The sequence below is a fragment of the Rana temporaria genome, chromosome 12 (genome assembly GCF_905171775.1).
Source record: "Rana temporaria chromosome 12, aRanTem1.1, whole genome shotgun sequence".
Classification (NCBI taxonomy): Eukaryota; Metazoa; Chordata; class Amphibia; order Anura; family Ranidae; genus Rana; species Rana temporaria.
This window is the reverse complement of record NC_053500.1, coordinates 14,247,590-14,260,788: the sequence shown is the minus strand read 5'-3', so window position 1 is coordinate 14,260,788 and position 13,199 is coordinate 14,247,590. Positions and strand designations below refer to the sequence as shown.

At 44.7% G+C, this 13,199-nt stretch overlaps 1 protein-coding gene across 1 annotated transcript; it reads right to left on the bottom strand.

The window, feature by feature from the left end:
* Positions 1-1,759: 1,759 nt before the first annotated feature.
* On the bottom strand, positions 1,760-12,375 carry TNFRSF6B (TNF receptor superfamily member 6b). Its single transcript, XM_040331838.1, has 3 exons — positions 12,048-12,375; positions 5,071-5,431; positions 1,760-2,143 (listed from the first exon to the last, which is right to left on the bottom strand). The coding sequence occupies exons 1-3, from the start codon at positions 12,081-12,083 to the stop codon at positions 1,884-1,886; spliced, it is 657 nt and encodes a 218-aa protein (XP_040187772.1). The 5' UTR covers positions 12,084-12,375; the 3' UTR covers positions 1,760-1,883.
* Between the last annotated feature and the right edge of the window lie 824 nt (positions 12,376-13,199).

Here is a 13,199-nt window from a genome sequence, read left to right as displayed (position 1 = left end):
AGGAATTCAACAACTTTGCAAAAAGTGCAGACACACTATGAGTTAAGGCCAATTAGGTGCATGTCATCTCCGGGACTTACTGTATCTCTACTGCAGGTTTATTGCACTCCCAGAGGATGCACTCCGGCTGTGAGAGGAGAGACGCACACACAGAGCAGCTGTGCCAGTTCCTCCCCTCTGCTGCCCATTCAGAGAAGCCTTTGTATTTTGCGAATGAGTTCACACAATACAAAGGCTTCTGTGAATGGGCAGAAAGAGGGGTGGGCATAGCAGTCCCAGCAACTCTGCTCTTGAATGAGTTGAGACCCCAGCGAGCAGTGTTGGAGCTCCTGAAGCTATCTTCCTGGCACACAATAAATGGAGATAAGTCTGCAAGGTGGCAGGCACCTCGTTGGGAGGACAGAAGCAAACACAGAGCAGCTATGCCAGCCCCTCCCCTCTGCTGCTAATTCACAGAAGCCTTTGTATTGTGTGAATGAGTTCACACAATACAAAGGCTTCTGTGAATGTGCAGAAAGAGGGGAGGGGTAGGCATAGCATTTCCAGCAATTCTGCTTTTGAATGAGTTGAGCAATTCTGCTTTTGAATGAGCAGTGTCAGAGCACCTGAGGTTATCTTCCCGGAGCACAATAAACCTGTGAGATGTGAATAATAGAGATAAGTGTACAAGGTGGCAGGCACCTCGTTGGGAGGACAGAAACACATACAGAGCAGCTATGCCAGTCCCTCCCCTCTGCTGCCCATACAGAGAAGCCTTTATATTGTGTGAATGAGTTCACACAATACAAAGGCTTCTGTGAATGGACAGAAAGAGGGGAGGGGTAGGCATAGCATTTCCAGCAATTCTGCTCTTGAATGAGCAGTGTCGGAGCTGCTGAAATTATCTTCCTGGAGCACAATAAACCTGTCAGATGTGAATAATAGAGATAAGTCTACAAGGTGGCAGGCACCTGGTTGGACTTTAAGTATTTGTAAAGGCAGAAAGTTTTTTTATCTTAATGCATTCGATGCATTAAGATAAAAAGCCTTCTGTGTGCAACAGCCCCCTAATACTAACCTGAGCCCCTTCAGATCCAGCGATGTTGCAGGAGTGTCTTGGTTGTCCAGGACTCCCATCCCCATTGGCTGAGACAGCAGTGCGGCGCCATTGGCTCCCGCTGCTGTTAATAGAAATCAGTCAGCCAATGAGGATAGAAAGGGGGTGGAGCCGGGCCACGACCCTGTGTCTGAATTGACAAAGAGAGCTCGGGTGCTGTGGGGGCACTCAACATGAGGGAGGGGCCAGGAGCACCGAAGAGGGACCTGAGAAGAGGAAGACTGGGCTGCTTTGTGCAAAACCATTCTACAGGGCAGGCAAGTATAACATGTTTGTTAATTTTAACTATATAAAAAAAGAAACTTTAAAATCACTTTAACAGTTTTTCCAAAGTACCTGAATTTCGGGAGTTCAGCTTTAAGGATGTTTAGGGATGTGCATGCAGAGTCCATCCAAAACTACCCTGTCCTTAGCATAACAATGTTGCAGTGAGATTTTACTACAGAACAACGTTGTCGCCCTGTTAAAGGAAGTGGAAATATCTTTGGATCAAACGTTACGGCAAGGAGGGGGGGATCAGAAATACAAAAACTTCAATGTCAATGTGTCAACGCTAGTGACAGACGGCATCCTACTTGTCATTTTTAATTCTAACTCATAAAGGATAAAGTTTCTGCCACACATTTTTTCAGCAGCAACTGCCATCTTGCTTTTTTCACCCCTAGGTAACCGTGTTCCTGGTTACTGGGATTGGTCCAGCCTAGTTGAACCTTTGGAAGGAGCCATATTGCTGGATAGTCAATAAACGGGACCAATACAGCAGGTACGGTTTCCGGCACTCTTAGCACTATTGAATAAACCTGTTTTGCAGCTCCCTCTCCAAGTGGGTCATGTTGGTTTCTTTCACAAGCTTCATCAGTTGTGGAAGAAGAGCTTTACGAGGCTGTGAATTTTTAATCTTTCTCAGCAGCTGGCGGATCTGTTTACGGCCGATCCTTTTGCTAGCTTCCTGCTGGCTCACAGTATGCAGAAGCAGGAGGAAGTTTTCCTTTGTAAAATGCTGGTGTGCGACAAATTCGAATACTTCATGATCGCACTCTAAATTTTCTGTTAACAAAAATTGAGAGAGAGGTTAGATAATCGTCAAGATTGTAATTTTTTTCACAGTTCACATTGGGAAAGTCAGTATTCTTTCCAAAAAAAAAAAACACCACAGACTGGTCAAAATAGGAGTTCCTCATCAAATTCTGGGTTATCGTTTTTCCACCCCGGTGTGAGTGAACCGTAACAAACATTTCTCAATAGGCAGAGAGGGACATACACTTCCAATGGGCACCAGAGATTCGCCAATATACTCCAACTAGACCCCAAGATTTACATAGTCTGGTTGAAAAAAGACACAAGTCCACCCAGTTCAACCAATACAAATCATACAATCCAATATACACAATCCAATACCCACAGTTGGTCCAGAGGAGGGCAACATCCCCCAGTAAAGCATTATAAAATTTGCTCTAGCAGGGGAAATAATTCCTTCCTGATCTCTGGAGAGGCCATCGGATAAGTTCCTGGATCAACTTTACCCATAAAAGTTAGTATCCAGTTATATTATCTACATTTTGGAAAGAATCCAGGCCGTAACCAATCCATTTGGATAATGTATTCCTATAAAAAAAATATTTTGGCCCATCTCACCACAACAACCTGTTGGGTTTACCTTTCTGTTGGTCACAAACCCTACATAGCCATAATTTACATGCACTGCACTGACGATGGCCAACAAGCCTGCAATGGCTAACAGCTACACAGTATGAGTTTTGCACTATACTATTAGGTTGTACCGCAAAATCGCATCCCACTGACTTCAATGCAAAATCGCCAGCCAAAAATAATTAAAAGAGAAGTTGAGGATTTCTTTCAGAATCATACTTACCTATGTGGATGCAGCATCAGTACCCTGCTCTAAAGCTGAGAACCGAGTGATCAAACACTGCTGATTGCTCAGTTCTCAGTGCTCAATGTGCAGAGAGCTGGTGACTGTCACTCACAGGCTCTCTGTTCTGCCCCATTCCCCCCGTGATCACTGGAGAGCTGAGCTGTAGAGGGAGCGGGAGTGGCTGGCACAGGCTCTCAGCACCTTGCTGAGAGGCTGAGCCAGGTGCCGGTCAAGGGATCTGACCGGATCGCTCGTCCTCTGCTGCGGACGGCGCTGGACTCCAGGACAGGTGAGGCCCCATACACACGAGAGGATTTATCCGCGGATACGGTCCAGCGGACCGTATCCGCGGATAAATCCTCTCGAGGATTTCAGAAGATTTCTATGCGATGGCGTGTACACACCATCGCATTGAAATCCGCGCCGAAATCCTCTGGCGATGACGTGTCGCCGCGATTATGACGCGGCGACGGGCGCGACGCTGTCATATAAGGAATTCCACGCATGCGTCAAATCATTACGACGCGTGCGGGGAATCCCTTTGGACGGATGGATCCGGTGAGTCTGTACAGACGAGCGGATCCATCCTTTGGGATGGACTTCAGCAGATGGATTTGTTGAGCATGTCAGCAAATATTCATCTGCTGAAAATCCATCCCAGGGGAGATTTATCCGTGGATAAATATCCGCCGGAGTGTACACACCATAGAATCTATCCGCTGAAACCCATTCGATGGGATTTATCTGCGGATATATTCTATGGTGTGTACGGGGCCTAAGTGTACTGATATTAAAAGTCAGCAGCTGCTGTATTTGTAGCTGCTGGCTTTTAATATTTATTTTTCAGGGGACATCCGCTTTAAGTACCGAGGAATGTTCCTAATATTCATTAAACTGTTGGAGGATTATCAAAATGCCTCCAGCAAACATTACAGAACAAGCCCAACTGAATGTAACTATTAGTAAATACATTTTCAATTAGACTCCAAAAACAAACCCATATACTGCAACTAGTCAATAGAAAGGCATTATATTTCTACTAAATGCAAAAAAATAGGCAGTAAGCTTCACCTGGGCGAGTATTCCTGGGCGAACTACTACTAAAGAATATTAATAGTTCTGGCGGCTAACACAAACTGCAGTATTCTTTCCAGCTGACAACAATGATTGGACTAGTGGGTGCCAGAGGAGTCTGTGAAATAAAGGAATTTGAGGTTTCAATAAAATAGACTCCTACCCATTCTTAGAAATACAACTTTGGGAGCCTCTGCCAATCGGACCACCAACAGGCCTTTTTTTTTTTCGACTTCTCTTTCACTTACTGATTCCTTATACCTTCCTGAGAATCCCTCAAAGAATCAAGGATGGAAACCTTTAATGCCCCGTACACACGATCAGGCTTTTGCCCGGCCAAACTCGGACGGAATTCCATCGGCATAAAAGAGAACATGTTTTCTATCTAAACTCTGATGGAATTCCTTGGAAAAAAGTCTGATGGGGCATACACGCGGTCGGAATTTCCGAGGGAAAAAGTCAGTCTGACTTTTTCCATCGGAAATTCTGATTGTGTGTACGGGGCTTTAGGCATAGAGCAAAACCATCTTAATCCTGCATGGTTTTCTTCACCATGGAAGGTTGTGTGTTTCCCACCCATTTGGGTGACCACAGCCTCAGTAGATGCAAGTCATCTTTTATCTCCTCTCTTCATACTGTGGAACCACTCTCTTTGTTTTTTTAACCTCATGAAGCAATTTACTACACTCCGTGGCCCATTGAGCTATACCAGGAGACCTGGTCAGTTCTTCAGGTCCGAACTCTTCAGGCCATGGTTGACCAACACAATTTAGACCCTGAACACAGTTGACCAGCCGAGGGAGAGGGCATAACACTGTGGCTTTCAAAGAGTGAAACTGCCCGGTATTGAATCATAAAATGAGAGACATAGACCTGCCTATAATGAAGAGTCCAATTAAACTGTCTGCAAGGTATAATAAAAAAAACATTCAGGGAGGCCGAGACATTTTCTGCATAACATCAGCAGCTTACTGATTAATGCTGCTCAAGTAGCCCTGAAACACACGGTATAGTCATAACTTACCATAATCGGTCTTATTTCTGCAATCCTTTTTGCAGTAATGAGAGTGCCATAGGAAGCCTGGCTTGCATTCGCAGACTCTATTATGGGTGGCATTGCACTCATGTTTGACCTGCTCCTTGTCCTCACAAATAACGTTGCAAAAGCGGCATTTTTCCACATAATTCCAGTATCCAGTGTAATGATGCTCCGGGCAAGGTTGGCAGTCCGTCTTACTCGTGGACGTGCAGTGTTTGGCCACAAAGGTCCCTTCGGGGCACTGCTGGCATGTGAAATCCTCCCCAGTCTCCTCGTCTGTCCATGTATAGGTTGGGGTAAATGTGAAGATCCCTTCAACGACTAGGAAAAGCAGGGCCAAAGACAGCTGAAAAACAAGAACACAAAAACAATCGAGGTTATTCTTAAATAATTTCAGCAGGACCATATAAAAAAAAAAACACTTTAAGGTGGAACTATAGGCAAAACTTTTTATTTTTATTTTGGGCAGAGTAATGCCGCGTACACACGGTCAGAATTTCCGACAACAAATGTTCGATATGAGCTTGTTGTCGGAAAATCCGACCCTGTGTAGGCTCCATCAGACATTTGCTGACGGAATTTCCGACAACAAATGTTTGAGAGCTGGTTCTCAAATTTTCCGTCAACAAAAAATCTGTAGCCAATTCCGATGCACAAAAATCCACGCATGCTCGGAATCAAGCAGAAGAGCCGCACTGCCTATTGAACTTAATTTTTCTCGGCTCGTTGTACGTGTGGTACGTCACCGCGTTCTTGACGTTTGGAATTTCCGACAACATTTGTGTGACCGTGTGTATGCAAGACAAGGTTGAGCCAACATCCGTCGGAAAAAAATCCACGGTTTTGTTATCGGAATGTCCCATCGTGTGTAGGCTGCATAAGGGAGGGTTATAACCTCTGTGATATTTTTTTCCACCATTTGTGTCCCATTGCGGAGATTTCCCTTCACTTCCTGCCCCATAGCCAATCAGGAAGTGAGAGAAAATCACTGCAGTTTAAAGGAATTTCTTGGGGATCCCCCAGGTCACCATAACTAGTGTCACCATTGGAAGATGTCCCCCTCTATTAGTTTTCTCAGGACAACCCAAAATGTGGGATTTTCTTTTACTTTGATTGATAATGGTAAACAGGAAAAATAGAGAGGGAGATCTCCTCGTTGGTGTCTATTAATGAAAGTGAGCTTGCACTTCAGCTAATGGAAGGAGCACAAGTTGGAAATGACTGAAACACTGTGGTGTCCTCTCTATGAAGCACTATATGAAATAGAGACTTTGGGGTAGATTCACGTAGATCGGCGTTTCTTTGTGCGGGCGTAACGAATCCTATTTACGTTACGCCTCCGCCACTTTTACAGGCAAGTGCTGTATTCTTAAAAGAAAGTTGCGGCGGCGTAGCGTAAATAGGCCGGCGTAAGCCCGCCTAATTCAAATTGTGAAGAGGTGGGCGTGTGTTATGTAAATTAGGCTTGACCCGACGTGATTGACGTTTTTCCCGAACGGCGCATGCGCCATCCGTGGAATTTCCCAGTGTGCATTGCTCCAAAGTGAACGTAAATGATGAATTACGCAAACAATGTAAAAAATTCAAAATTCGACGCGGGAACGACGGCCATACTTAAAGGGGTGGTTCACCCTAAAAACTACTTTTTCTTATTACACTGGCCCCCCACATTACAATACGATTAAGGCTATTATTATTTTTTTGATGCTGTACATACCTTTGTACAGCATATTCACCCGTGGCATCCGGGTTGCGAGTCCCGCGGGAGTGGGCGTTCCTAACATGTCTGTGATTGACGTTTTGACCAAAAACGAGCTCCCCCCATCGCGTAAGACGCGTCACGATTGACGAAAGGAGCCGAACGGCGATGCGCATGCGCAGTATAGAGCCGACTCGCCGTTCGGCTCCTTTCGCCAACCGTGACGCGGCTTACGCGACGGGGGGGAGCTCGTTTTTGGTCAAAACGTCAATCACCAGCATGTGAGGAACGCCCACTCCCGCGGGACTCGCAACCCGGATGCCACGGGTGAATATGCTGTACAAAGGTATGTACAGCATCAAAAAAAAAATAATAGCCTTAATCGTATTGTAATGTGGGGGGCCAGTGTAATAAAAAAAAGTAGTTTTTAGGGTGAACCACCCCTTTAACATTGGTACGCCGCACTTACGCCACCATATAGCAGGGGTAACTTTACGCCGGGAAAAGCCTAACGTAAACGGCGTAAATGTACTGCTTCGGCCGGGCGTACGTTCATGAATTCGCGTATCTAGCTGATTTACATATTCTAGGCGTAAATCAGCGTACACGCCCCTAGCGGCCAGCGCAAATATGCAGTTAAGATCCGACGGAGTAAGAGACTTACGCCGGTCGGATCTAATAGAAATCTATGCGTAACTGATTCTATGAATCAGGCGCATAGATACGACCGGCCGGACTCAGAGATACGACGGCGTATCAGGAGATACGCCGCTGTATCTTGTCCGTGAATCTGGCCCTTTCTGTATTGCACAACTTAGAAGAAGCCTTTTTATTCATATTTTATTGGATTTTGTAGTATAACTTTTGTATACACTCAAGGATTTATTTTCGCACTGGCACTTTATCTTTATGATATGTTTAACTATATAGTCACTTTTCAGTTGTCGCCTCACCATATTATTGAGGCAGCGTAATCACACATTCCATTATTGTTAATACAGGAGGTGTGTTACTGGCCGGATCAGCAGGTGAAATCAGAGAGAGAGAGAGAAATAGCCTAAAATAAAATATGACGAAAATCAATAGCGTCTCTGCATTCTTAAATGACGTCAAACCACAAGAAAACTCGTGGCTGACGAAAACCACAAGAATACAACCTTGTGACAGAAATAAACCTTAAGCCTTGCCAACCACAAAGGTTGGCTGCGTTCGCGGTCACATGATGAAGCAGAGTAAACAAAGGGCACTTTTCCAGGTACGTTTAGGTAATGTTGACGTAAGCCCTAAATTGTATAATGCTTACTTACTTCCAAACAAGTGACATTATGGCATGCAATATTGTTGCTCAATCCCTCAAAGGTTGGAAGAGCTACTCACGCATGACTTTGTTCCTGTTCTATTTTAATTTGCAAAGCTATTTTAGTAAGTGACAAAGCAGTATGTGGATATTGTGACTTCACTTTAACCCTTTTCCTACTCCAAGCACGTGGATAGCTCTCTTATTACTCAGCAATTGTTCCTCCAGAAAAGTGTGCATGTGGTAAATAGTACCTAGGAACCCTGGGCCAGATTCACAGAATAGATATGACGGCGTATCTCCTGATACTCCGTTGTATCTCTTGTCCTATCTATGCGGCTGATTCATAGAATCAGTTCCGCATAGATAGCCCTAAGATCCGACAGGTGTAATTGACTTACACTGTCGGATCTTAGGATGCAATACTTTGGCCGCCGCTGGGTGGAGTTTGCGTCGTTTTCCTGCGTCGGGTATGCTAATGAGCATTTACGGCGATCCACAGCGGTTTTCGCGTTCGTTACGTCGTCGCTAGTAATTTTTTCCCGTCGCAAAGTTAGTCATGATTTTACATGCATTAACTTTACACGAGCCATGTTAAAGTATGGCTGTCGTTCCCGCTTCGAATTTCAATTTTTTTTTTTTTTTTGCGTAAGACGTCCGGGAATAGGAAACGCCGTAACTCACATCGCCATACAAAAAAATGACGTCACATCGCACAAAGCATGGCGGGAATTTCAAAACTGAGCAGGCGCAGTACGTCCGGCGCGGGAGCGTGCCTAATTTAAATGGTACACGCCCCATTTGAATTGGGCGGGCTTGCGCCGGACGTGTTTACGATACACCGCCGCAAGTTTACAGGTAAGTGCTTTGTGGATCGGGCACTAAAACTGAAAACTTGCGGCGGTGTAACGTAAACGGCTTACGTTACACGGGCGCTATTGTACCTGAATCTGGCCCAGGATATCCAAATATAGATAGGAACATCATTCACAATGTTCATACCACAACAATGCTTAAAGTACAAGAGTGTCTATACATGTATTTTACTAATACTTAATGTACTCCAAAAGGAGACAAGAAGTATAGTAGGTCCTCACGGGACATGTGTTCCTCTACATATTTCACGGGGTTCTACCGCTTCATCAGGAGGATCATATCTGGAATGGGATGACAGGATTTGCATGATAGTCAAGAGTACAAAAAATACCCCTTCTACCGCATTCCCCATTTATTAACTGTGATTATTTCAGTGTGTGTTTTTTGTACACTATTATGCATATCCTGTTATCCCATTCCAGATATGATCTCCCTGATGAAGCGGTAGAACCCAGTGAAACATGTAAAGGAACACATGTCCCCTGAGGACCTACTATACCTCGTCTCCACTTTTTGGAGTACATTAAGTATTAGTAACACATATGTATAGACACTCATGTATTTTAAGCATTGTTGTGGTATGAACATTGTGAATGATGTTCCTATCTATATTTGGATATCCTGTTTTTATCTTTGTGTACAAATAAAACATTCTTATTTTACCTAATGTGTATTCTGTCCAATTGGTACCGAGATAGTGCATTCCCTTGTTCCTTGGAGGCCAGTGTGGGGGAACTGTCTTTATCCTCAATTCCTAATATAACTTGGATGATGGTACCCCCCCCCCTTCTGAATTTTGAACCCAGGTACATTTGAGACCTTCCTGTTACTTGATATTTCCCAAGTTGATAACGCTCACTAAATGTACTGTATCTATGGAGGATCAGCTTTGTCGCCCAATGCTGTTGACTCAGGATTTGGACCATAGAGCACCTTCACTTCTCCTCATCTCTATAACAAAAAGGTGTAGGTGTTCTATGGTCTACCATTATTTAGCCTGAGTTACACAGTGGCTATGGAATTTGCATCCTTTATGGCAATCATCTCTGTGAATTCTGAGCACTTAAAGTGGAGGTTCCACCAAAAAAAAATATCTGCCTCTTCATCGTCCGCGGTGGATTCTCTTCCTCCTCCTACACTGGGCGTCTTCTTGTGAATGGGGCACGCTGCATTCTGGGAACTGTGTGTGTCCCAGAAAGCAGCCAGCCCATTCACAAAGCGCCACGCTGCTCGCCCATGCGCAGTAGGAAACGGGCAGTGAAGCCGTACGGCTTCACTGCCTGTTTCCCTTACTGTGGATGGAGGCGTTTGGAGCTGCCAGGATCGAGGATCGGCCTCGGTGGGGGCTGACATCGGTGGCGGCTAGGACAGGTAAGTGTCCTTATTCAAAGTCAGCAGCTCCAGTGTTAGTAGCTGCTGACTTTTTTTTTTTTTTAATGGAACCTCCTCTTTAAGTGTTCAGTTTTTACTGGGTATGCAGTAAGTTATGAGTCCAATGTATTTTATAATATGTAATAAAGTGATATAATTGTTTGTAAATTAATATCAGAAAATCTGCTTGTGTTCAAAACAAAACTACTGCTTACATCTGTTGTGTTGTGTTTATCATATCAATTTTTTTTTTAGTACCTACAGAGGTGTTATCTGCCAAAGCAAAACATCACTGGGGGAGTTATAAGGTTATATAATGTCAGCCACGTTCACAAAACATTTAGCAATGGTCTACAGAAGATGGGTAAGAAGCGGTGGTCTACAGAAGATGGTTAAGAAGCAGTGGTCTACAGAAGAAGGGTATGAAGCAGTGGTCTACAGAAGATGGGTAAGAAGTAGTGCTCTACAGAAGATGGGTAAGAAGCGGTGGTCTACAGAAGATGGGTAAGAAGCAGTGGTCTACAGAAGATGGGTAAGAAGTAGTGCTCTACAGAAGATGGGTAAGAAGCGGTGGTCTACAGAAGATGGGTAAGAAGCGGTGGTCTACAGAAGATGGGTAAGAAGCAGTGGTCTACAGAAGATGGGTAAGAAGCGGTGGTCTACAGAAGATGGATAAGAAGCAGTGGTCTACAGAAGATGGGTAAGAAGCGGTGGTCTACAGAAGATGGGTAAGAAGCGGTGGTCTACAGAAGATGGATAAGAAGCGGTGGTCTACAGAAGATGGATAAGAAGCGGTGGTCTACAGAAGATGGGTAAGAAGCGGTGGTCTACAGAAGATGGGTAAGAAGCGGTGGTCTACAGAAGATGGGTAAGAAGCGGTGGTCTACAGAAAATGGGAAAGTAGCAGTGGTCTACAGAAGATTGGTAAGAAGCAGTGGTCTACAGAAGATTGGTAAGAAGTTGTGGTCTACAGACGACGGGTAAGAAGCAGTGGTCTACAGAAGATGGGTAAGAAGCGGTGGTCTACAGAAGATGGGTAAGAAGCGGTGGTCTACAGAAGATGGGTAAGAAACAGTGCACTACAGAAGATGGGAAAGAAGCTGTGCTCTACAGAAGATGGGTAAGAAGCGATGGTCTTCAGAAGATGGGTAAGAAGCGGTGGTCTACAGAAGAAGAGTAACAAGCAGAGGTCTACAGAAGAAGGGTAAGAAGCAGCGGTCTACAGAAGAAGGGTATGAAGCGTCAGTCTACAGAAGAAGGGTATGAAGCGGGTTGTCTACTGAAGAAGGGTAAGAAGCAGGTGGTCTACTGAAGAAGGGTAAGAAACAGCGGTCTACAGAAAAAGAGTATGAAGTGTCAGTCTACAAAAGAAAGGTATGAAGCATCAGTCTACAGAAGAAGGGTAAGAAGAAGGTGGTCTACTAAAGAAGGGTAAGAAGCAGCGGTCTACAGAAAAAGGGTATGAAGCGTCAGTCTACAGAAGAAGGGTAAGAAGCGTGTGGTCTACTAAAGAAGATTAAGAAGAAGGGCAAGAGAAGAAGAATAGGGAGCAGAGATCTGCAGTAGGAGAAAGGACCGAAAATCTAATAGAAGAGCAGCGATCATTGATCTGCAGCAGAAGAATTTTGAATATAACATTCTGGCAAAGGCAAAAAGCTGGATAATGTAGCAAAAGTAGAAAATTGCAGTAATAAGTATCTAGTGATCAGATTTGCTTACCTTTAGCCCAGAGGATTGCATTTTTCTTTTAGCCATTTTTAAATGTCTCTTCTTTTCAGGGGTCTATAGGGACTTAGCTGGCAAAGAAAAAAAAACTGCATGAGCGCCCGATTGCACCGCTAGGTGTCACACACATTCTCACATATGAGCTCTGCAGATGTTGCAGCAATGACATAACTCCAGAGACTGACACAGAATCTCCTTTCAGTTTTATTTCCTATACACAGTCACCCCTCCCCTACTACTAGACACACACACACAAACACGCACACACACACGCTCGATCTTCTGAGACTCACCTCTAACAAGTGCAGATTCCTGAGCAGAGCAGCACACTATATACTACAGTGATGAGTCACATGGGGATGTCTAATGAGAAAACCCCCACAAAGTGGGGGGGCTGTTTACAAAGATAATATTTAGTTATATAACAAAACAACTCACCCGGTTTTAACTGAACGTTAAATAAATATTCTAGTTTCATCACATGATCCTAAATTTTAGCGCGCAAGATATCTTGGTATTGGAGGTCCATCATGCACTAAAGATTCACACAAATCACAAATTCCTATCTATCTACTCAGTAGAGCAACAAGCTAGACTTAAATGATGTTGCCCCCCGTTCCCTAGTCATAATTGAGTGAGTAACTTGTATAGCGCTACAAATGCGAACTGAATTGCCTCAAGGCGCTTTGCATCCAGTGTCGTCCTGGTCCTTCAGAAGAGGTGGGTCGTCATGTCTGAGTCAAAGATGACTCCGAGGCTTTTTTTTTATAAAGTGTATTTTGTGCGTGTACTCGAGAGAGGAGCCGGACTGCAGGAGTTGGGAGTAGGCAGGCCTCCCCCAGAGGCAATCTGCCACCTTTCTCCATGCCCCGGGTGGCAATGGCGGGTGTGTGAGGGGGTCCTCTCACACAGCCCGCCCTACCTTCTCCGCTTTGAAGCCCAACGGGGCAGAGGGACTCCCTATAAGGGAGTGAGAGGATTTGCCCGCTCAACCAGCCCCGTTAGTCCTTCGCCTCTCTTTTTTTTTTTTTAGAGACCGCGTGGTCAAAGTGCGTGCATGTTAACCCAATTTCCAGTGCGTGTAAGTGTGGTGGTTTTTGTGGGAGGGGGGTGGGCGTACTAAGCGCAGGCTTACCTCGTATAGCA